At 40.7% G+C, this 23,399-nt stretch overlaps 1 protein-coding gene across 4 annotated transcripts in view; it reads right to left on the bottom strand.

The window, feature by feature from the left end:
• thoc1 (THO complex 1) overlaps window positions 1–20,915 on the bottom strand; it is a 57,858-nt gene extending 36,943 nt beyond the window's left edge. For all 4 annotated transcript variants that reach the window (XM_069921692.1, XM_069921693.1, XM_069921694.1 and 1 more), the window contains exons 1-6: window positions 20,845–20,915; window positions 18,586–18,659; window positions 18,148–18,208; window positions 15,683–15,749; window positions 13,756–13,874; window positions 10,025–10,073 (exon numbers count right to left, since the gene is read on the bottom strand). In XM_069921692.1, the coding sequence (XP_069777793.1) occupies window positions 10,025–10,073; window positions 13,756–13,874; window positions 15,683–15,749; window positions 18,148–18,208; window positions 18,586–18,659; window positions 20,845–20,892 (418 nt within the window). In that variant the 5' untranslated portion in view covers window positions 20,893–20,915. The remainder of the gene's footprint in view (window positions 1–10,024; window positions 10,074–13,755; window positions 13,875–15,682; window positions 15,750–18,147; window positions 18,209–18,585; window positions 18,660–20,844) is intronic.
• Between the last annotated feature and the right edge of the window lie 2,484 nt (window positions 20,916–23,399).

The following is a 23,399-nucleotide window of genomic DNA, read 5'->3' as shown; positions in this document are numbered from 1 at the left end:
TAGATAACCAGGGACCAGCACTTTTCGGAAGAAACTAGTCACAACACATTTCCCGAGACTGGCTGGAAATTGGTTCAATACAAAATGTAAACCACACAGACACCTCCCAGTCAGAACTAGTTGGTGTTCAAGCCAAACTGCAATTAAAAGATAATGTAGAACCAAAATTCTTCAAAGCCAGAACAGTCCCATTTGCTATGAAAGGGAAAACTGATGCTGAATTAAACAGAGTAAAGCATGAAGGCATATTAGAACCAATGCAAGACGGCAATTGGGCAGCGCCCATTGTACCCGTATGAAAAGCAAACTGAGATTTGCAGTGATTGCAGTCACTCAAAATACACGAACACCCACTGCCCAAGGCAGAAGAATTATTCCAAGCACAAAACAGAGGGCAAGAATTCACAAAACTAGATTTGTCACAAGCATATCAACAGAGAATTGGACCAAAAAAAATTAAGGGAATATTTAACAATCAATCCCCACCTGGGAACTTCAGGAGCAAATAGTGGACAAATTACTACATGGACTCTCAGTTGGGGGTTACCTAGGTGATATCGTCATCATGGGCCGAAACGACAGCGAGCACTTAAAGGTTTTAACCAGACTACAACAGATTACATCAGGATAAATGTGTTTTCATGCGTCCCTCAGTCACATACCTTGGGTTTGCAGTCGACAATAAGGGGGTGCAAATGAATCCAGCAGGAACAGAAGCCGTTCACAAGGCCCCATACCCAACCAACAAATCGGAATTACAGTCCTTCCTGGGACTTGTTAATCACTACTGAAAACATATCCCTAATATGCCTACACCATGCAGGCCGCTGAACCAATTACTCAAGAAAGATCAAACATGGTATTGGAACACAGAAACTAAAAATACAGTCGATCAACTAAAGTTAACAAATATGGTACTGATCCACTATGACCCTAATAAAGAAATTACACCAGCCGTGGATGCTTCACCAGTGGGACTAGTACTATCCCAAATCACAGAAAAAGGTGGGCAACCAGTAGCATATGCTTCACGAACATTAACCACAAGCGAACGCAATTATGCCCAACTAGAAAAAGGATTGGCAATAAACATTTGGTGTAAAAAAAAAAATTCCACTAATATCTTTACGGGAGAAGATTCACCCTGATCAAGCCTCTTAGTTTAATCCTGGGGCCACACAAAGATATACCAGTATTAGCTGTGGCCAGATTTCAAAGATGGGCCATGCTACTAGCGACGTAAAACTATGATATAAAACATAAACCAGGAACACTCAACAGCCATACAGATGCCTTATCACTCATGCCGCTACCCGAGACAGAACAATGAGAAGTTATTAAATGGAGAGCAGAGGCAGCAGCCGTCAACCAAGAACAACTTCAACAACTGCCCATTACAGCCCAGACGATCGGAAAGGAAACCCGAAAAGAAGTAACATTAAGCAAGATCCTATACTTTACCCTTAATGGGTGGCCGAATCTGAAGTCATCCCAGAAGATCCAAAACCTTACCACACACACTGTCCACAGTTCATCCAGATCTGGGTCTCTGATTGCAAAAAATAGCATTGCCAAAAACTTCACCTAGAACATTGGAAGTGGGCGAGAGAGTTCTGGTAAAAGTTTACAGACAGTATAAAGACCCATGGATGGTAGGTGTAATCTTATAAAAATTGAGCCCCTCCTCATAATCTGTCCCAGTGGGGGACAGATTGTGGAAGCGACACATTGACCAATTACGAGCATTGACTGATACCAAGGTCCATGAACTGGAGGAGGTGGGACCAGACCTGCCATGGCCTACCCTGACCATCCCACCTCTCAGGCCGAGTGAGGGGGGGGGGGTGGTACAGAGATGGTCGTGGAGCCAAGGAGTCCAGTAAGGAGTCCAGTAACTGAGACACGCAGTCTGAAGGGCAGTTGCCGCCAAGGCTTAATTGGGGCTAGTGAGCACGGGCACTTGCACAGTCGAGACAATGTAGCTGCTGGGAGTTCCCCCAAGTCCTTAGAAGCAGCCACAAATTCACTCGGGATGATCAGGGGCACACCATAGACCAACTTGGCAGAGGATGCATCGAGATCCTCTTTCAGGGGTAGTGTGGATGACTAGCATGACCCAAGGGAGCTTGTCTACCCAGTTCGGTCCAGATGAGTCAGGTCATCAGAGCTGTCTTCTGGTGCCTGTGGAACCTCTCCACCAGCCCATTGAACTCCAGGTGGTATGCTGTGGTGTGGTGGAGTTGAGTCCCCAGGGCATTTGCTAAGGTGGTCCACATGCTGGAAGTGAATTGGGCCCTCATCAGATTTTAAGGGTTCGGGGACTCCAAAACGTGTGACCCAGGTGCCCTTGCACATGTCAGGTAGTGGCACTGTCCCATGCCATCTAGTGATCTGGTTGACCATGGTCAATAGATAAGGTGCACCTCTAGATACAGGTAGGGGCCCCACAATGTCTATGTGCACGTGGCTGAAACAGCGGCATGCTAGTTCGAAAGGCTGCGGAGGGCCTTTAATGTGGGTCTGGACCTTGGATGTCTGGCAAAGAGTACGTCTTGGCCCACTGAATGACCTCTTTACGGAGGCTGTGCCAGACATAACTGTAGTCCTGAATACAGGGCGAGTCAAATTGTGTAAAGAATCAAAAACTCGCCTCCTCCATGAGACCAGAATGACGGGACACAGTTTACTAATAGAGGTGTCGCAGAGCACTGTGCGGTTACCTGGGGAAATCTGGATGTCCTCCAGTTGCAGGCAGGTAAGTGCTGCCCAGTCTGCTTGCTGCGCATTTTCCAGGGCTGCATAGTCGATACCCAGGGCAGGGTCATGCACTGCTAGGGTGGTTGGATGGGACAAGGCATCAGCTATCACACTGGACTTGCCAGCGGTATGTTCAATGTCCGTCGAAAATTCAGATATGTAGGACAGGTGCCGCTGTTGCCTGGCTGTCCACGGGTATGACACCTTGCTGAAAGCAAACATAAGTGGTTTATGGTCTGTGTAAATTTTGAACTTCCTGCCCTCCAGGAAGTAATGGAAATGCCGAATTGCCAGATACAACGCTAACAGCTCCCTATCAAAGGCATTGTACTTGAGCTCTGGTGGCCTGAAGTGTTTACTGAAAAAGGCCAGCAACTACCACTGTCCGTTAACCAGTTGCTCAAGCACACCCCCAACCGCTGCAGGTGCAGCTGATAAAAATTCACCATACCTGCAAACTTTTGCAGTCCTTTCACGGTCGTTGCTCTGGGGAAGGAATGAATAGTGTCCATTTTGATGGGTAATGACCTTGCCCCATGTTGGTCAATGCGATAGCCCAGGAAATCAATGGTCTCTCAGCCAAATTGCCACTTGCCCAGATTGATGGTTAAACCGAACTCGCTTAGCCTGGAGAACAATAGTCTTAAGTGAGCGGTGTGCTCAGTCTGAGTGTGGCTGGATATTAAAATGTCACCGAGGTAGATGAAGGCAAAGTGCAGATCCCGGCCCAGTGCGTCCATCAACCTTTGGAAAGTCTGAGCCGCATTTTTCAGCCCTAATGGCATGTGGAGGAATTCAAACAATCCAAAGGGGGTTAGGATGGCAGTTTTGGGAATGTCATCGGAATGAACTGGGATCTGATGGTGTCCACCTTAGAGAATATCTGTGCCCCTTGCAGATTAGCGGTGAAGTCCTGCATATGGAGCACGGGATATCTGTTGGGAGTGATGGGCTGGTTAAGGCGGTGGTAGTCTCTGCAAGGCCTCCAACCTCCAGCTACCTTAGGTACCATATGGAGGGGGAGGCCCATGGGCTATCAGAGTGCTACACAATGCCGAGTTCCTCCATCTTTTGAAATTCTTCTTTAGCCAGGTGAGTTTCTCTGGGGGGGGGGGAGGGAAAGAGGGGCAGGGGAAGACACCTTGCCCTGTGTGGAGGGTAGGACCCTCAGTAATAATTTGGTGTCTCACCCAGTGTTTGAGTTCTGCCGAGTTGAAATGGAGCATTGCGATGGAGGGGAATTCCATCTCGAGTGAATTCTTTGTCAGCAGTACTCACCGAGTGTAGATGGAGGTTAGTAAGTTCAGTGCCTGGCCTTGAGCGAGAGTGTCAGGAATGTCCAGGCATGCACCAGCTGACGCCCCTTAATTTCCACCAGTAGCGAGTTGGCTCTCAGGAAATCGGCACCCAGTAATGGTTGTTGTACGAGCGCCACGTAAACTTTCAGGTGAATTGTCTGTCCCCAAAGCGGAGGGGAATTGTATGGGTGCCAAATGTCCGAATGTTGGAGTCGTTTGCTGCTTGAAGCTCTTGGCCCACCTTGCTGCTGTGGGCTTCTACGCTGGAAGAGGGAAGGACACTATATTGTGCCCCAGTCTCCACCAAGAAAGGTCGGCCCGATAGAGTCTTGGATGTGGAGGAGGCTATGCAGTTGGCCAGTCGTCGCAGCCATCAATGATGACCAGTTGACGGGTTTCCTGGCTCGGTGTTGCTGACGAGGTGCTGTCATCTGTTCAAGTGAAACGCAGGAGTCCATCTTTGCCGCTCATAGCACGTCTGCTCGGGCAGCTACCCTCCTGGGGTCGTCGAAGCCTTCTTCTGCGATGAGCAGACAGATGTCTTCAGTCAGCCATTCCAAAAAATCTGCTGGAACAGCTGACAAGAGGTGTGCCCATTGTTGAGGGCCAGCATGTTGCTCATGAGGGTGGAAGGGGCCCTGCCCCCCAATCCGTTGATGAGCAGCAATTGGGCCACACGTTCATGCTTTGAGAGCTGAAAGTGCGGGTTAATACCTCCTTGATGGCCACATACTTCCCTTGCTCCAGGGGCTGCTGGAGGAAGTTGATGATGTGGGCTGTGATGTCTTGATAGAGGGCGCTGACCACATGGTAGTAGCACTGGTCATCTGCGGAGATCCGGCGAATGGCGAACTGCACCTTGGCTTGCTGGAACCACACACATGGTTGCAACATCCAGAAGCCTGGCAGCTTCAATGCTACTGTGTTGATTGGAGGCTCTTCCTCCATCGTTGGGTCCAAAGCTCTGTTTGGACTAGTCAAGGCCACCACTGTAGTGGGGTCGCTACGGCTATAGCTCGGGGTAGAAAGAAGACTCGCATAGCAAGGGAGTGTAATAGAGTTTATGGGCTGCAGCTCTGCCTTTTATAGGCAGCTGGCTGTGTCACCTCTGTGGTGTGGCTTGAGCAAGGCAGGCTGCTGATTGGTTGTCCCAGATGTGCAGGCCCAGACTGGACCCCCTCCAATCTGCTGGCTGTGATTGGCCAATTTGACAACTATTCCTGCAGCCCATTGGAGTGGGCATTTCATCCCGCGTACTGTCTGCCCGATCGTCAGGTTTGACGACTGTTTGCTGTGTCGGCCCATGGAGTGGGCCGCGGGCTGCGACAAGTTGTTATATTATTAATAGTTATCAATAAATAGATTGTTTTAAAAATAACTGTCTTGGTGAACCTCTATTGTTGCTGGCCTATGACGTAACAGGCACTCATTGTACAAAGGGCTTGGGTGAGTAAATTTGTTTGGTGTGTGAAAGAGAGCTTCCTCAATCAATGTTATTGAGGGCTCAACAAAGAGGATGTAATGCTGGATGTCCCCTGAGGGAACAAGACAAGGTAGATGACAAGTGACAGTGTGGGAACACTTGGTCCAGAGACCATAACACCATTAGTTTTAAAATATTTAAGGAGAAAGTTGGGATTGGTCCATAGGTTAATGTGCTTAACCGGGGAAAGGCTGAATTCATAGCAATTAGGCAAGAACAATTGAAGAGGATCGTTAGGGACAGGATTTGACAAGCATATGGAGAAAAGCAGTCTTATTTGGGATAGTCAGCATGGCTTTGTGAGGGACAGAGTACCTCACAAGCCTAATAGAAATTTTCAAAGAGGAGACAAAAAAGAAATTGATGAAGTAGGATAGATGTTTTGTACATGAATTTCAGTAAGGTATCTAACAAGGTTCCTCTGTCCAAAAGGTCATGAAGCATGGGATCCATGGAAACTTGGCTGTGTGGATTTGCAATTGGCTTGTCCACAGAAGACAGAGGGTGGTAAACAAGGGAGTGTATTCTGCTTGGAAGTCAGTGACGAGCAGCGTTCTTCAGGAATTTGTTCTGGAATCCCTGCTCTTTGTGATTTTTACAAATATGAAGTGGAGGTTTAGGTCAACAAGGTTATAGATCACACGAAGGTAGGAGAGGATGTAGATTAGGGGTCTCCAAAGTATTTGAAAGGACTATCCAGAGGGTTGATAAATGCTGGGGGGTGGGGTTGCAATTTCAAATAGTGCCTCCCCATCCCCTTGCCCAGTTCAGCACAGCTGTCACCACCAGTCCTGTGCGGAGGAGGGGGGAGGGAGGCTTACCTGCCATGAATCATTGTGCGTCACCATCATGCTTCCCCCTCATTCTGCACCAGATAGCAGCGTGCAGCCTGTGGATTCCAGGATGCTGCATTTAACAGGTAAGTGCCCTTTCTGCTCCTTAATTTGCCCTTCATTTGGGGTGTTGGGCCTACACCCCACATTGAGAACAAATTACATCTGGCTCGAGGTAGTGCCAGATGGAGGTCAGAGGGCTCAAAAACAAGACTGCCTGGCCTAAAACCGGATGTTTGGGTACCTCATCCAGCCCCCCGCTCCGTCCAGCCACCTGTCCCCTCCCTGTCCAGCACCGGATTCTATGCCTAGGAGTTGATGAGGGACCATGAGTCTCTGAAGGTGGGGGGGGGGGGGGGTGACAGTCTAAAAAGTCTGGGGACCCCTGATTTAGATAGTGTAGAAGGTTGTCAGAGATTACAATAAATAGGATGGATAGTTGGAAAGAGACATGACAGATAGAGTTCCATTCAGAAAAGTGTAAATTGATGACACATTTATGATAAGAGTGGGTGGAATTGAGGATAGTCTGGACAACAGAGATTACAAAGAGACATTGATAGGAGGAAGATGTGGGCTGAGAAGTGACAGATAGAGTTTAACCAAGCAAAGTGAGAGCTTGTTTATTTCGGTAGGTCAAATTTGAAGGCGGAATGCAATGTTAAAAGGAGGACTCGAAGCAGTGTGGACGAATTGAGTGATCTCAGGGTCCTTGTCCATAGGAAAGATATGAATGCAGTAGATAGGGCGTCGAGCACATTTATAAGCATATTGCCTGGATTAGAGAGCATGCTTTATGAAGTTAAGTCAAGCGAGCTTAGTCTTTTCTCCTTGGAGTAATGGAGAAGAAGGGGTGATCTGATAGAGCTGTACAAGATGATAGAGGTATTGATCGTGTGGATGGCCAGAGGCTTATTCCCAGGGTTGAAATTTCTAACACCATGCGGCATAATTTTAAGATGCCTGGGAGCACATACAGAGGTGTTTTTCCACAGAGTGGTGGGTGCATGGAAGGCACTGCCAGCGATAGTGGAGGAGGCAGGATCAATAGGATCTTTTAAGAGACAATTAAGAAGGGTACATGGAGCAGTGAAAAATGGAAGGTTATACAGTAGGGAAATTCTAGGCAGTTGGTAGAGCAAATAATTATGATAGTACAACATTGAGCTAAAGGCACTCCACTGTGCTATAGATTTTTATGTTCTATATATTACGTTCCATGATGCACTTTGGAAGATTGACCTCGAAGGCAGAGTATGTAGTTAATGGTAAGATTCTTAGCAGTGTGGAAAAATAGGGGGTCCATCCATATACCCTTCAAGGTTGCTATGCAAGTTGACAGCATGGTTAAGAAGGTGTATGGTGAGCTGGGCATCATTAGTCAGGGATTTGAGTTTTTAAATTTTTTAAATTTAATTGTTAATTGTATTAAAGATCATATACAAATATAATAGATAATATACCAAAATTAATACATGCTTTTTCCAACAGTTTTCTCCCCTTCCCTCCCACCCACATCCTCCCACTCCAAAATCCCCATAAAAGACATGAAAAGAAAGAGAAGAAAACAAAAGAACAAAGAAAAGAGAGACAGAGTACACTGGATATAGTTTAAGATTGAAGTAACTAATTCTAATTACATATAATTATGTGCATAATTAATAACTAATTCTATATAAATATAACAACTAATTCTAAGTGTGTGTGTGTGTGTGTGTGTGTGTGTGAGTGAATTGTGTACAATTTTATAATATTAATATATTTATAACACCAATAGATCGAATACACGGAGACCAAATTTTTATGAAATTATCATTTCTATTCCTTAAATTATAAGAGATCTTTTCCAGAGGAATATTACGACGCATTTCTCATGCCATCTATCCAGTTTCCAGGACACTGCTACACATTTCCTAGCTATGGCCAACACTATTTTAAGAAATACTTTCTGAAATAAATTAATTTCAGGGATTTGAGTTCTTGATCTTCAAAGTAATGTTGCAGCTCCATATAATTGTGGTTAGAAATATTGCATTGTTATTATAAGGTTGTGGAAGGAAGCTTTAGAGAAGGTGCAGAGGAGAATTACCAGGATGGTTCCTGGATTGGAACACTTTTCTTATGAAGAAAAGATTGAATGAGTAAATTTTTTCTCCTCAGAGCAACAGAGAATAAGAGACAAAGTTTGGGTGGGCAGCCAGCAGCATTTTCCCAGGGTGGCAATGGCAAATACCAGAGGATAAGTTTAAGGTAAGAGGAGGAAAGTTTAGGGGAGAAGTCAGATATAACCCAATTATTTATCTATTCATCTCTCTCTATTTATTTATTTAACACAAGAGTTGTAGGTGCTTGGAAAGCATTGCTGGGGGTGATGGAGGAGGCTGATACAATATGGATGTTTAGAAAATTCTTAGGCACATGGATGCAAGAAAAATACAGGGTTTATAGGCTGAGAACTTGGAAAGTGTTAAACAGATGGTGGAGTATGGTTTATGCAGGTAGGCACCACATAATGGGCCAAAGAGCCCATACTGTGCTGTTCAAACATGCAGAAGTTGATTGAGTGAGGATATGGACCAAGTGGAGAAAAATGAGATTAACCCAGAATTGGTCACAAAAGACTAGTTGGGTAGAAGGACCAGTTCTATGCTATATTATTCTATGGAGGAAGCAAAGCTGTAGTCAACAGGACACAAGAAAAACAGTTTTTAAGGTTTCTAATAGACTATGACAAACCTCATTATTAAATATTACTCCTGTATTGGATGCAAATTTATTACTAAATCGGTTCCATTTAAAACCAATGCCCACATTGGGGCTGTTATAGTCATAAACAGGTCTTGTAAATGAATTTAACTCAGATATTGAAAGTGAGACAAACTACAAATTGGAACATTAATGGATATAAGCATCCATCACCCAAGTGCATGCTATGCCTTTAGGACATAATGCTTCTTACAAGGGTTGTTCCTGCAAACGACTACTAATTAGTCAACTGAACAGTTGACTAACTGTTGGTGGTATTCAGATTTCTTTGCTCAGGCATGACCTAATGCCATGAGACTTTATGGGCTCTTGTCAACATTGAGGACTCCCAACTGTTCTCTCTTGTGTGTGACATTGTGTTGTCAGGTCCTGTTTATGACTATAACAGCCCCAATGAGGGCATTGGTTTTCAGGGAATTGTGATGGTAGTTTATGACAAATTATCAGTAAGGTATGATAGCAATTGAGCAATAGACTGATATTTCTAGTCTACTAGTCTCTGAGACAGCATTTCTATCTTTGACACCAGTGCCAAGGTATTTCTGAGAAGGCTTGCAACCAACTTTGACTTTAATTTGTTGACAAGATAGCGAGATGGTCCTTTCTCATTTTTTTGTACATCTTGCAGATATGGAACAACTGAATGGCATGCTGGCCATTTCTGAGAGCATTTGTGAGGGACTTCATTGCTCACGTATGGGATCATGCAGATCAAATTGAATGAAAGACATCAGTAAACCCAAATATGTTTAGAACAACAATCTGGTGGCTGGGTGCTATCATTAACAGAGATTTTTTTTGTTTTAAAAAATTAAATCATGAATAGCAACTCTGTTCATCCAATTTGTAAGAGTCAGGATAAGATCAGTTGGTTTGGGCTCACTTACCATTGCACATTCTTAACAAATAGTTTTTTCCAGCAGAGTAAAATGTTGCCTGAAAACAAATGAACAATTGTTACTGCAGCCACTTCAAAGTTTAGCTCACAACCCTCCCAATACATTTCCTTTTCATTTTCTTTCCATGTATGTGGTTGTTTGGCTCATCAAGTTTATGTTGGCTTTCAATACCCGTTCCAAACTAATTTCCACGTGACCATTTCTCTTTCACTGTAATTCTCCTACCGACCTCTACAGTAGGGCCAATTTAAATTGAGTAATGTATCAACCAGCATATCATTGGCATGTAGGAGGAAATCAGAGCAACTTTGGGAAACCCACATGGTTGGGGAAGATTGCATGAACTCCTCACAGAGAGCAAGAGAAATTAGCTGTGAAGTCAAGTCACTGGAGGTGATGCAGCAGTTCTGTTAAATGTGGATTGTGGAGAAACTCTTGGCCCCCCCTGCCTGTCTGGAATATTGTGGATTACAGGTCACTTATCTTCCCTGTCTGAAACATATTCAGAAGTCACATCACCAATCAATTAAGGTTGGACTCCGGCTACCCATTACTGCACCCCTTGGCGTTAGCGCGTTTAAATTACCTTGGGTCATTATTGGCTAAGCACTCAGATCAAAACTGTATATAACGTCAACACATAGCACATTCTCTCCCTCTTTGCCTCATGGTCCAAGCCCCGGACATTGCTCCACACCAGGACGCTACTGTGAACATTGCTGGAAGTGTCGCGGGTAAGGTGTGCACTACACCTCAACTGCTCCGTAGACTGTGATAAATCAGTGCTTGCAGAGAGCTGCACCCACACTGGTAAAGAGAACAGGGAGTATGTGTGAAAGTCCATCTGCAAAGTCTGCACACCTGCATGAGTGTGGAGAGTATGGGTGGCCACTGTTATCAGAATCCAACATGGATCTGATGTGAATGTCTATATAGTTGTTTATTAATATAGTAATTGAGTGTCAATAAATGCATCCACATGGATAACTGCCTTAAGAAGGCAGCCAACATCAACAAGGATCCTCATAACCCTTGACACAACCTCTTCTGCCTCCTACCTTTGGGCAAAAGGTGTGGAAACCTGAAAACCAGCACCTCTATTTTCAAAAACCGTTTATTTCCAATAACCATCAGGCTCTTGAATCTCCCCTTGTTACACTAATCAGGGATTGCTCTGATACCATTGCTGTCACTTATTTTGTACTAGGATAACTGAACATTTATTTTCTCTTTAATTCAATTAAGCATACCATTATAGTTGATAGTTTTAGGAGGTAAACTTAAAAAGTCTGTAGATGCTGGAAAACTGGAACAATTTACCAATTGCTGGAGAAACTCAGCAGTCATGCAGCATCCTCAGAAAGTAACAGTTGATGTTTTGTGCTGGAACCTTTCACCAGCAATACCAAGAATTGGGCCTTAGCCCAAATAAGAGGGTGCGGGGGAAGGAGGAGCACTGACTGGTTGGTGGTGGGAGGGGGAAGGGACAAAGGGCTGAGAAGGATGAATTAATTGAAGGAAAGAAGGGTAGGCAGTGGAGTGCTAGAGGAAGGAGGTATAGATGATGGGCAGGTAAGGCTAGTGGGATAGGAAAAGAGAAATGAGAAATAAGGAAAAGGAAGGAGTGAGAAAGAGTGAAAATTGGGAGGGGGAGGAAGAAGAAATGGGAGGACACTGTTGATGCCATCTTTTTGGAGACTATCAAGACAGAATACAATGTGCTGTTCCTGCAATTTGTGTGGAAGCACGCGAGGCCATGACCAGACATGTCAGTGTGGTGATGGGAAGTGGGAGATCGCAACTGTTGCAGTGGATAGAGCCAAGGTGCTCAATGAAGTAATCTACTAATAAGTGTTCAGTCTTCCCGATGTACAGGAGGCCGGACTGGAGGCTCCAGATGCAGTAAATCAGTATAGATGCACAGGTGAAGTGTTGCCTCAATTTTAAGAATTGTTTGCAGCCCTGAATGGTCAAGGAAAGAGGTCCAGGTAACCATAGGAGTCAGTGAGTTTATAGAAGATATTTGTAGATAGACTGTTTTCCCCGAGATGGAGGCAGAGATGAGGAGGAAGGTGAGTTACTGAGGATGGACCACGTAGAATTGAGGGCAGAGTGGAACTTGTTGGAGGTTGATGAAATTAATGAGCTCACCAAAGGTGCAGAATGTAGCACTAACATAGTCATGAACATAGCAGGGAAAAAAAAGCTGGGAGCCTTGCCAGTTAGGTTTCTAAAATGGGCCCCAACTATGACTGTCTTTTTGTTGACTATGTGGAATCCATCCCACCTCCACTTAACAGGAGTAGGACTCCCTTCATCCTTATCTACCACATAATTCTCCACAGTTTCTGCCACCAACAATGGGATCCTATCTCCAGACACATCTTCACCTCTCCTCCTCTTTCTGTTGGCAATTGCCCTCTCCATATCATCCCTTCCTACTAATTGTTTACCACCATTCCCCATCCACCTCTCTCCCCACAATTTACCAGTGACCACAAGAAATACACCTGGATCTACAGCCCCTCCCTCACCACCATTCAAGGCTTCAAATAGTTCTTCTAACTAAGGCAATACTTGACCTGTGAAATCAAAGTCTTAGTTTATTGCTTCCCATGCAACCTCCTCATTGGGTAGACTGGACACAGACTCAGGAAACTGCTTAGTTGAGCCCCTTCATTCTGTCTACAGTAACGCACATGGCTTTGTGTACTGCCAGGTGGAAGCCACACACATATTGGAGGAATGACACCTTACATTCCAGCCAGATGGCATCAATATCGACTTCTCCAATCTCCAGTAATCCCTAATCCCAGTTTTATTCTGTCCCTCCCATTCCTTTATCTCTCTGGTCCTTTTGCTCCTCATCCTTTCCAACTTTCCCCTCCCCCCACCCTTCCCTCAACTATCATCTTCCAGCCCTGTGCTCCTGCCCCTACCCACCCTCTTATTCATCTGGATTCTTGATATTCCACATGAAGAGTTCCAGTAGGAAATGTTGACTGCTTCTTTCCACAGATGCTGCCTGACCTGCTGAGCAGCACTTTATGTCATTATTTTAATCGTTTTTGCAGTTTTGTCTTTAAAAAAATGCACCTGTCCAGCTGCTGCGTAAGAATTTTGGTGCATATGTACAGTGAACAATGTATATGACAATAAACTCATTATCATTATAAGCATTGAAAAACTAAAAGGGAATACTTTGATCACAATTCCTGTTGACAAACTACTGAACATCCAAGTTACCCAGTTGGTACTTTAGCAATACTGATCAATTTGGTGCTTTTTTTTGGGACTTCATTGCAATCTTTGACCAAAGTCATGAAAGCAAATAAGCTCCTTTCAAGAGCAAAAAAAAATCTCCAAATTGCCAGAGAAACTCAATTGGCTGAATAGTATTTGTAGAAGCATAGGGATGCTCAATGTTTCATCTCTTTGCCTCTACAAATGCTAATTGGTCCACTAAGTTCCTCCAGCAGCTTGTTTATTTTTGCTCCAGATCCCAGCATGTGCCATCTTTCTGTATTTGTTTTGGCAACTATATAAATTCTCCTTCTTTCTCAGTTTATACCTCTCATCTCAGGTACCTGGTATTCTGCAATTGAAAAATTAATTTGTGAAAATAAGGAAACCCTATTAAGTTGTCCTTTTCTCAGGAAATGAATGAATACAAGTATATTGTCCATTTCTTTTGAACAATTAATCCAAGAATTACTTACAGATTTCCAAGTTCCAACATTTTTTTCTACAAAAGTGAATATTCTGTCACACTGATCAAGAGGAAGGCAATCAAGAACATCACCGAGCAGTATAAAGGGTGTTGTTGCAGAGCAGATACCTAAATGTGCAGAAGTTATGATATTACGACGTTTAAAAAAAATTCTGGTACTTATTAGCTTCAATAATATTATTAAAACAAATGTTACTTTCACCAGGTGCAAAATAACAATGCATTTTCCACCAATAAATTAAATATTTAAATCTTAAATTTTAATGTATACAGAAGAAGCTATTATGTAATCACACCAACTTTAAGTAAAAACATTCAACTTTTCATCTTAAAAGGCTATTGCAGAAATTAACATAGCTGAACACAAGCCTGATGAACAGCACATGACTTTTAAACTAAGCAAAAACAATGCTGGAGAAACTCAGCAGGTCAAACAGTGTCAAAATATATGACTGACATCAGTTATGCTTACCTTGATGAAGGGCTCAAGCTTGAAATGCCAGTTATGTATTTTTACCTTTGCTCTAAAGGACACTGTTTGACTTACTGAGTTTCTCTAGCATTGTGTTTTTACTTCAACCACAGTGTCTGCAGACTTTTGTGTTTTACTTTTCAACTAAGCACTTCACAACCTTCCAGACATGAGTCAATGATGTCAGATAATTAGCTTTCTCCCCCCTCATTTAAAATTTCCAGTTTCTGTATTTGTTTTGGCAACTATATAAATTCTCCTTCTTACTCAGTTTATACCTCTGCTGGCCTGAACTTTTGTTCCCTTGCATATCTCATTAGCAACTGTGCACACTGTAATAGTTTCCCTTTCATCATAAAATTTTCCTGACATGATCCCTTCTCTTAACATAGATCCCTTTTCTCTTCTCTGCTTCCATATTTTCCTGTGCACTTTGAAACCTATTTATAACACTTCTGAGTACTCAAAAGTTAATTTAACCAATATCTATGTTCCTCTCTCTACTGATGCTGCCCAACCTGTCCAATATTTTGTTATACACCATTAAATTGTGCTTGGACTGCTCACATTGTTTCGTATCACAATTAGAATGCTCATAAAATTACTAGATTTAAGATGTCAGTCCAAGATTATATCTTATTCACAATAAATGCTAGTTTTTTTTCTAAAAAAAATTCACAAGACTAAGGGTTTCACTGGCAAAACCAATAATTCTCATTCTCAAATATCCCTCAGAAAGAGATGAGACACTTTAATCTGTTTATATCTGTGGAAAAGAAACTCCTAAAGTGGTTATTGCCTGACACTCATGTGCACAAATGTTACCTGCCAATTTTTAGTGTATGGCTGGACATTGTCTCATATTCAGGCATAGCTACATCATCTTGAGGAATTGGAAATAGAACTGAATTACAGATATCTGTTTTACATGCTAAGCACAATAAGGTGTATTTCTATTTCTTAATCACTTCCATAAAAGGGAGCAATTAATGCTTTCTTTTGTGGAGTTTGCAGGTTCACAGAAACATAAAGCATCCTGAGTTTTTCCACTCACATAATGGACACTTTTCAAGTCCTATCACAAAATAAATCTCATCACTAAATGTCAACCTGTACATATCCACAATTATTTTTTAAAATTAAACTGCAAATCATTTGTGGAAACCTGTACTCTGTTGTCCAAGAAACATTGAAAAAACTTTGAGTTAGCATTTTTAATTTATGGCTCAGAAAATCTGAATTTGTTCTGAGACAGCAACATCATGCGAATTACATTTACACAATCAAGCTTTCAGTCAATTACCTACTGTGTTTAAGTGCACTTAATTATCTCTTGATCATAACTGCCAAATATCATAAGATGCATAACCAAAATATTTTACATTCTATATAGAATTTTCAAAATTATTTAGACAGTAAGTGCTCATTCTAGATGTGAAATTACCTTCAGTGACTCCATTAATACTAAGGGAGATAATAGACAAGAAATCTTCATATTTGCCCTGTTCCAACTAAAAAGAAAACAAAATTATTACAACTCTCTATACCAGACATTAATACAGTACGTTTCCAATGATCCAGATACCAATCTACCAAAATTCTCAAATATCTGAAAAGTTTTTTTGGCTGAGACATATAACCATAACCATTTACAGCACGGAAACAGGCCATGTCGGCCCTTCAAGTCCATACCGGTTCACTTGAACAACTCCACTAGCTCTATTGGTCATAGAAGCTAGTCTGCAGTACTGATGATGGAAACTGTTGTCTTGAGGCTTACACCTACCAGGGGAGTATTCCAGATTGTCAAAGAACAGACAAACGTTGGCAATTTTAACATTGGGTATGATATTACAATTCGAAAAGAGTTGATTTTTTTTTAACCACCGTTCTCAAGGTTGGGGGGGGGGGGGGGGGTGGGTGGGTCCCTGATGTGCAGTTAGTACCATTTTGAATCAAATGAGCTCTCATGTACTGGTCAAAGATACAGTTGCAAGGGCAATATTTCACCCAACTGCTCAAGTGGGCTCTGAAGCCACTGGAATCAACGGAGCTCTTGTGGATTGTTCAAAGATACAACTCTTGTGGGGATCTGTCAAGTTTTGCATCATTTTGCATCAACAGAGCTCTCATGTACTTTTCAAAGAAATTTCTTGATCATTCGAAAAACCTGCATTACCGAAATGGGTCATGTCCCAAGCATTTAAGATAAACGGAAATGTACTGTAGTCATAAAGTTGGTTGTCCTCCATTAATCCGAGGACCAAACAAGTTACTTTTCCACGAGTAATTAAGCCTGAATATCTGCAAGATACTCAAAATCGTGCCAAACATCCAATAAGACTTAGTTCAGAAGAACTTTAAGAACCTAACTGAATAAAAGAAAATAATTAGGTGATAATAGGTGAGGAGTTGCATTGAAAAAGGAAATAAATTGCCAAGTCAAAATTCTTTGCAAGAAATTATATTTTCTGGAACATATAATCAAATGATTCAGAGTAATTCAGATTCTTAGGGACCATACCGTAATTAGTCTCCAAGCATCCAAAAGATGAAGTGCCATACAATGAACTAATTTTAAACTGGACACAATATCACGTCTCCACAATCAGTGAAGTTTCACTTAAGTGACATTATTAACAAAACTAATGATTGATTGGAAATCCTCATCTTCAGTAAATTTTTTTACTTGAAAAACTTAATTTATGATCAGTTCCATTTCAGAAGGTCAAATTTGAAGGCAGAACACAAGGATACTGAGGGTGTAGATTAATTGAACAGCATGTAGTCGTGGGCCAAAATGGCCTGTTAACATGCTGCATGTCCAAATTAAAATTTAAAAATGGAATGCGTTGCTGGCAACAGTAGTAGAGACAGGTACAATAGGTCTTTTAAGAGACTATTAGATAGGTATAGGGAGCTGAAAAAAATGGAGTGTTATGTTATACCTCAAAACATTAAACATTTAGTTACAATGTACATTTACAAGATATCCTCTAAGAGTGGTTCTGATTGCAAACATATGGTTAATAAAACAAAATCTGCTGATGGTAACTTCAATTTCTTCCAGTTCCAGTATTCAAAATGAGATACTTTCATTCTTCATTCCATTTTCCTTTCCCAATTTCTATGTTTATCAATGTGTTCTGCACTTAGGTTTGTTGAGGCCATCAGGTTTGAAGCCACTGAATAATCTATTCCTGTTACTGTCCTTCTTTGTAAGATTTTTTTAATGCAATTAATACTAATACATAATGAGAGTGTAACAGTGACACTAGAGTTAACACTGCAGCCCAACAACTCCATTTGCAGGTTTGATCCAGCTATCTGTGTAATTTGCACATCCCTCCAGGATGATATGGGTTTCCACTGGCACTCCAGTTTCCTGACATCACAAGACATACTAAGGGACTAATTGGCTATTGTAAATTATACTTAATATAGATGTGAATTAAAGGGTTCGTGAGATTGCATAGGTTGACAATATGAAAATAAGGAGGGGAAATGGGACTGATGAGATAGGAAGCCTGTATGTATCTGTTCATTTTTAAATTTTATTTTGGACATGCAGCATGTTAACAGGTCATTTTGGCCCACGAGTACATGCTGCGCAATTAATCTACACCCTCAGTATGTACTTGTGGGCCAAAATGGCCTGTTTCTGTGCTGTATGTTTACTTTAAAAATTAAAAGTTGTCCCTGTGATAGGCCAAATAGCGTTCTTTTGTGTTGTCATGAGCAAGTTACATAAATGGTTGTTGTAACATATGCACATCCAACACTGCAATTTATTTTCAAACCATGTACATTCAACATAATAATTGTCCACCTGTATTGCTCAGCCTATGAACAATTGATATTTTCTGGCCAATGTATAAAACTACTCTGCCATACTTAAATGCTACTTACAATTTTTTCTTCAAGAATACCTCTGAATGCCTGATCCAGGGTTGTTTTCTTTTCTGTTTCACTACATTTAAAAACAAACAAAAATTTTGAACATGTCATCTCAAATAATCATACAAAATACAGACACATCAGCATCTCTTGCAAGCTGATGGTTTAAATATAAAAAAGCAATGTTATTTAAATGATATTTTCATGGGTTGAGGGGAGGGGAAAAAAACTGATATAGGTTTTGGATTCTGTCCTATTTTCTGCGACAGGAAGCCATATAAGCTGTGCATTTTGTCAACAAATGAGAGATAAAAATGTACATATTTACTTTTTTTTAATTTCATAAATGTAAATTTATTCCAAATCTCAAAATGTGGAACAGTGAATTCTCCAAGAGTGAATTTCCATGATCTTAATGGCACAACAAGGGAAGGGGTTTCATGTACTTACCCTCCACTCAACTGGCTGAAGACAAGAATTAGAGGCTTGATATTTTTACTTTTCAAAGCTTCTTTCGTACAAATCTAGTAAAATAAAATAAACCAGTGCTTAATTCTGAAAATAGACTACATTTTAAAAAAAAATTTGCACTGCAAGTCTTAACAAAACTGCGTTTGGATTTTCAAAAAGAACAATCTTCCTGCTGTGTGATAATTCAACTTATCTGAAGTTTGTTCTAGTTTTTTTGTGCAAATTAGTCAGCTCAAGACTGAAACTGGGCTTGAATTAACATGAAATAAAACCATTTGGGACTAACTCAACAATTGTATAAATATACCAAAAAAATACCATAGAATAAGAAAATAATAGCTTCTAAATATCTGGAAATAAGGAAAAAACATTATTTTAAATGTCAAAAAAATGTTTTCAATTAACCAAAACAATTTCCTCTACATCTCATTCATTAATTTCTCCACCCATGATGATTCCACAGATGAATCCTCCAGCAAAGTTAATAATTTTTGCAGATTCAATACATTTACAATGTAACATGGCAAATGCAAAAGGGGAGTGACTATGAACAACAGGAACAACTGGTTTTGAGTCAACATCCACTAAAATCATATCAAGACTAGAGCACAAACAAAAAATCTAAGGTTACATTTTGAGTACATTCAGATAGAGTACTGCATTTGTGGAGATGAAGCTGGACTTGAACTATCTTGTATTTATGGCACCTAGTTTCAGATGGTCTTGACCCTGTCCAATCCATAGTTCTCTTTAAGGTGTCATTTGAGCATTGACTTTCCTAAAATTGTTCACTAATGTACTCTCTAAATTCCAATTCCATCCATGTAAATCTGTCAGAAACACAAATTCTCACAAATGAGTCTCTTTAAGATCGGTGACACGACAAGCTTTATTCTCAAGTCTGCAGAGTTGGACTCAACCGGCTTCTTGCCAAGTCAAGCCCCGATACATACAGTGCATTGTTTTTTATACAATTTGCTTGTCCTTCGGCATCTCCACTACACTGCTTTAATTGGTTAGTTTTTGCAGAATCATCCTGATTACTGTTAGTCACGCACACCACGATCATTCATGACCTCTGCTCACACCAAATTCTGTTTTTCACTCCTTATCAATCTTTGGCTCCTGCATGTCTCTCTGTAGTTAAATCTGTTGCAAGTCTGTTGTAACATTTTCCAGCTAAACTCCAGTGGTTAGCCCCCTTTTATGACTAATCATCACATTTTAACTTAAACCTTTTTTAACCCAAATTCTCTATCTATAACAAATCTTAGTTCCAATCCAAAAAAAATCTATCCAGTCTTATCCTGTTTTTAGAGCAGAGATTGGAACTGAACATTATGCTTGCATTTAAATTCCTGACTTCTAAAAGTATCCCAGACTCACTAGCATTTTATATTGCTTTGCAGATCTGCAAAACTAATGTTAACAATAATCTGTTCACTTAAATTTAAGCTGTCGCCACTCTTCAACTAAATACTGTAATCCAAGCACCTTCCTACACTTTTCCAAACCAGGTTTGCGACATGACCAGAGTGCAGCAAAAACCATTCCTTGTACCTTTTAAAAAGCTATTTGATAGAATTCTCTTTTCATCCGACAAATTTCCTGCTAGATATTGGTTATACTCCAGGAAACCTTCTCTTAAATAAATAGGTATGTTTTAACACTGCAAGGCACTACACAATTAAGAATGCTGGAAAGCCCTGAACCTTCACTCTTGAGCTAAAATTCATTAAAAAATTAAAATAATAATTTAGGTAAATTTTCACTGTTGAGGTATAATATTATCAGAGAAACAGATTTCAAATGAAGATTTAATTACGTATCCTCTAAGTTAACATCAGATAATTATCCTCTAAGTTAACATCAGATAATTAATTACACTCAATGAAAATTGGTGTTTTTATGTCATCTGCCTGACTCATTAACCGATATCGCTTAAAAAAAGGCTCTGACATATAATCGGTGCCTAAAACTAGGGCCAACGAAATACACACTTTCAATAAACAGGGGTTCGAGGGCCTTGTTGTAAATTATATGAAATTCAACAATTCGTCACGAATGTTGGGCGTTATTAAAATTAATGTCGTGTCTGCTATCATAGGCCTGTGATGGCAATTTCCCCTTCTCAACAAAGATCTCAGAATCGCTTTTGACTTGCACCTCCGACCAATTCCACCCCCAGTACAATCAATGTCATCACTTTACAACAACTGAGAAACGACAAGTCCTTACACCAAACTTCTGTCGCGCCTCGTTAAACTGGAACATGCCAGGAGACATTTTGACCGGAAATTCCGCGCGATGCTTGATGGGAAATAGGATGTCGACGCATGCGCGCCTCCTTTGAAGCTGTGATCAACGTTTCCATCCCACTTCCCACACCTTCCAAAAGGGCGAAGAATGGTCTGACGATGAGTAAAACGTTTATATTATGTTGGATATCGTCTTTGTAGCAAAGATCCTCAAATGACACGTTTCTCCACTATGTTCAGTGGACACTAATCTCAATCATTGGTACAATGCAGGAGTGAAAAACATAATAAAAATAAATGTCATCCTGATCTTCTCTATTTGCATCCCTGAGAAAAATGTCAGGACAAAATAACGGATTCAAAGGGGATCCTCAGAATAATGGCTGTGTCATATTTTAAACTTGATTGACAATCCTAGATAATCACTGCTGGCACACAGAATGTACCATCTGTAAAATAAATCGCTACCTGTTACTTCAAAGTCTACTGGAACTAGCACCCAACAAACCTTCAATCTCTACTTCTAAGCTTGACAGAACACCAGGAACCCCTGCAAGTTTCTCTCAAAGATACAAACATAATTCTGACGAGGATATATTTTATCCTTATTTCATTGTCGCTGTGTCCAAATCCTGAAAGTTGGAATCTAATAACATTTTAGGACCTCTTCACCAAAAGGACTGCAGCAGTTCAGGAACTTAGCCTCACCAGGACTGCATCATGTCTGTCTTTTTTAAAAAAAAAATCATTTACCTTGTTTACCCTTACCTGTAATATTATGTATCAAGTGTTTATGGATTATTTTGTGGCAAAAATTAAGACAAAGTAATGTACTGTATTGATTGTCCTTGATTCTTCTGTTAATTTTCTCTGGAGTTTTTATCCTGAAATCTTTCCAACAACTCTGTACTTTCTCTTTCCAAGCTCTTCTTATGCATAAATTTTCACATGAGCTTGTTCCTACCAGTCAATCTTTCTCGAACCATTGTTTATCGTTACCTTTACTTGGGTATGTTGCAACAGAATAATGGATATCTCAGTAAAATATCAAGTGCCCTGATCAAAATCCTTATTATTGACCTTACAGAAACAACATCTGGACTTGACATTACACACAAAATATGATATAAACTAAATAAAGAGGATGCATCCATCTTTTACATGGATAGAAAGTTAAAACAAGTGCAGAATAAAAGTCACAGAGCAGAATACACCAGCAGAAATTGCATTTGTTACCTTTTCTAGGGCATATTTGTAGTCGACATTGACATGACTTTCAAACAGCACAACCCAGATTTCAATGTTATTTATCACTACATTTAAATGAGAAACATATTAACGTTGGAAATGTGGTGAGCTAACATAACAGCATCAACTTGCAAGCTTGCTTTAATGATGTAATTGAAGAATAAGTTAATTCCAGGATGCGAAAGATAATTCTAGAGATCTTCAGAAAATGACTTTATGGGGTCTAAGAAATATAAATTGAATTGAATTGAAATGTTTGTTGCCATACCCTGGAAAGTGTGTTCTCCAGGCAAGACAAACCACACTTAAGTTCAGCAGGTAGCACAATAATAAAACAAAAGTGTAACATAGTGTTGCAGTAAGTTAAAGAGAGCAGTGTATAATTTTATAATGACTAATAGCAGGGTGAAAAAGAAAAAGAACAGTCATAACAGTGCAAGTTTATTAGACTGAAGAGAAAGTTTGGTTCACTTCACATCTTCCATGGTCTCTGATCCTCCCAAAATTTCTTTCAGCCAAATATATCCTTAAATTAGAGACAACTTTGTAATATGGGATACTTAGCATGTGACTTGTATGCTTCCATCGCCCATAACTAATGAAAAGATAATGACTGTGTATTGGACACAGAATAAATGTTGGACAGGATTTTGAGAGATGAGAAAAACTGATATTGCAATATGAACATGAAGAAATGAAGAAAATAAAATTGATACATAAGTAAATGAATGAAGCCAGTACAAACAACATGAGACATGGATATTAGAAGGCAGGAAGCTGACCCTGTCTGAGTAAGATAAGAATCTCCTAGAGAATCAGCAAGTTCACTAACTGAAGGAGATAAGGACAGACAATTGATGATAGAAGTAGAGTTAGTCTGAACGAGATAAGGGTCTCCAAGCCCCAGATAGAATTAGCAAGGCTTGCATAAATAATTAGAAAACCTTAGACACTATTAGCCAGTTCTACATATATAATTAATAAGCCATACACAGATTTATCAAGTTATGCATATTTAATTAGTAAACCCTAGACAGGATTAGCGAACTCTGCATATGAAGGGACTGTAGCTCTGAGAGTTGGAAAGGTGTGAATGGGGACAAGGGCAAGGTTATGAATAAGGACAATGGGGATAATGACATGAGAAGACACCGACAGGATACCCCCTGGTCCTCCAAGTGTACAGAAACAGCAAGTAGGCAGGCAGGATTGCCTAATGCCAAACCTCTCCAGCAGGAGGCAGAAGAATGTATACTGAGATAAACTGTATAAAAGTTGGGTGAGCCC

This window comes from Narcine bancroftii, chromosome 2, assembly GCF_036971445.1.
Source record: "Narcine bancroftii isolate sNarBan1 chromosome 2, sNarBan1.hap1, whole genome shotgun sequence".
Lineage (NCBI taxonomy): Eukaryota > Metazoa > Chordata > Chondrichthyes > Torpediniformes > Narcinidae > Narcine > Narcine bancroftii.
This window is presented reverse-complemented; position numbering and strand designations above follow the sequence as displayed.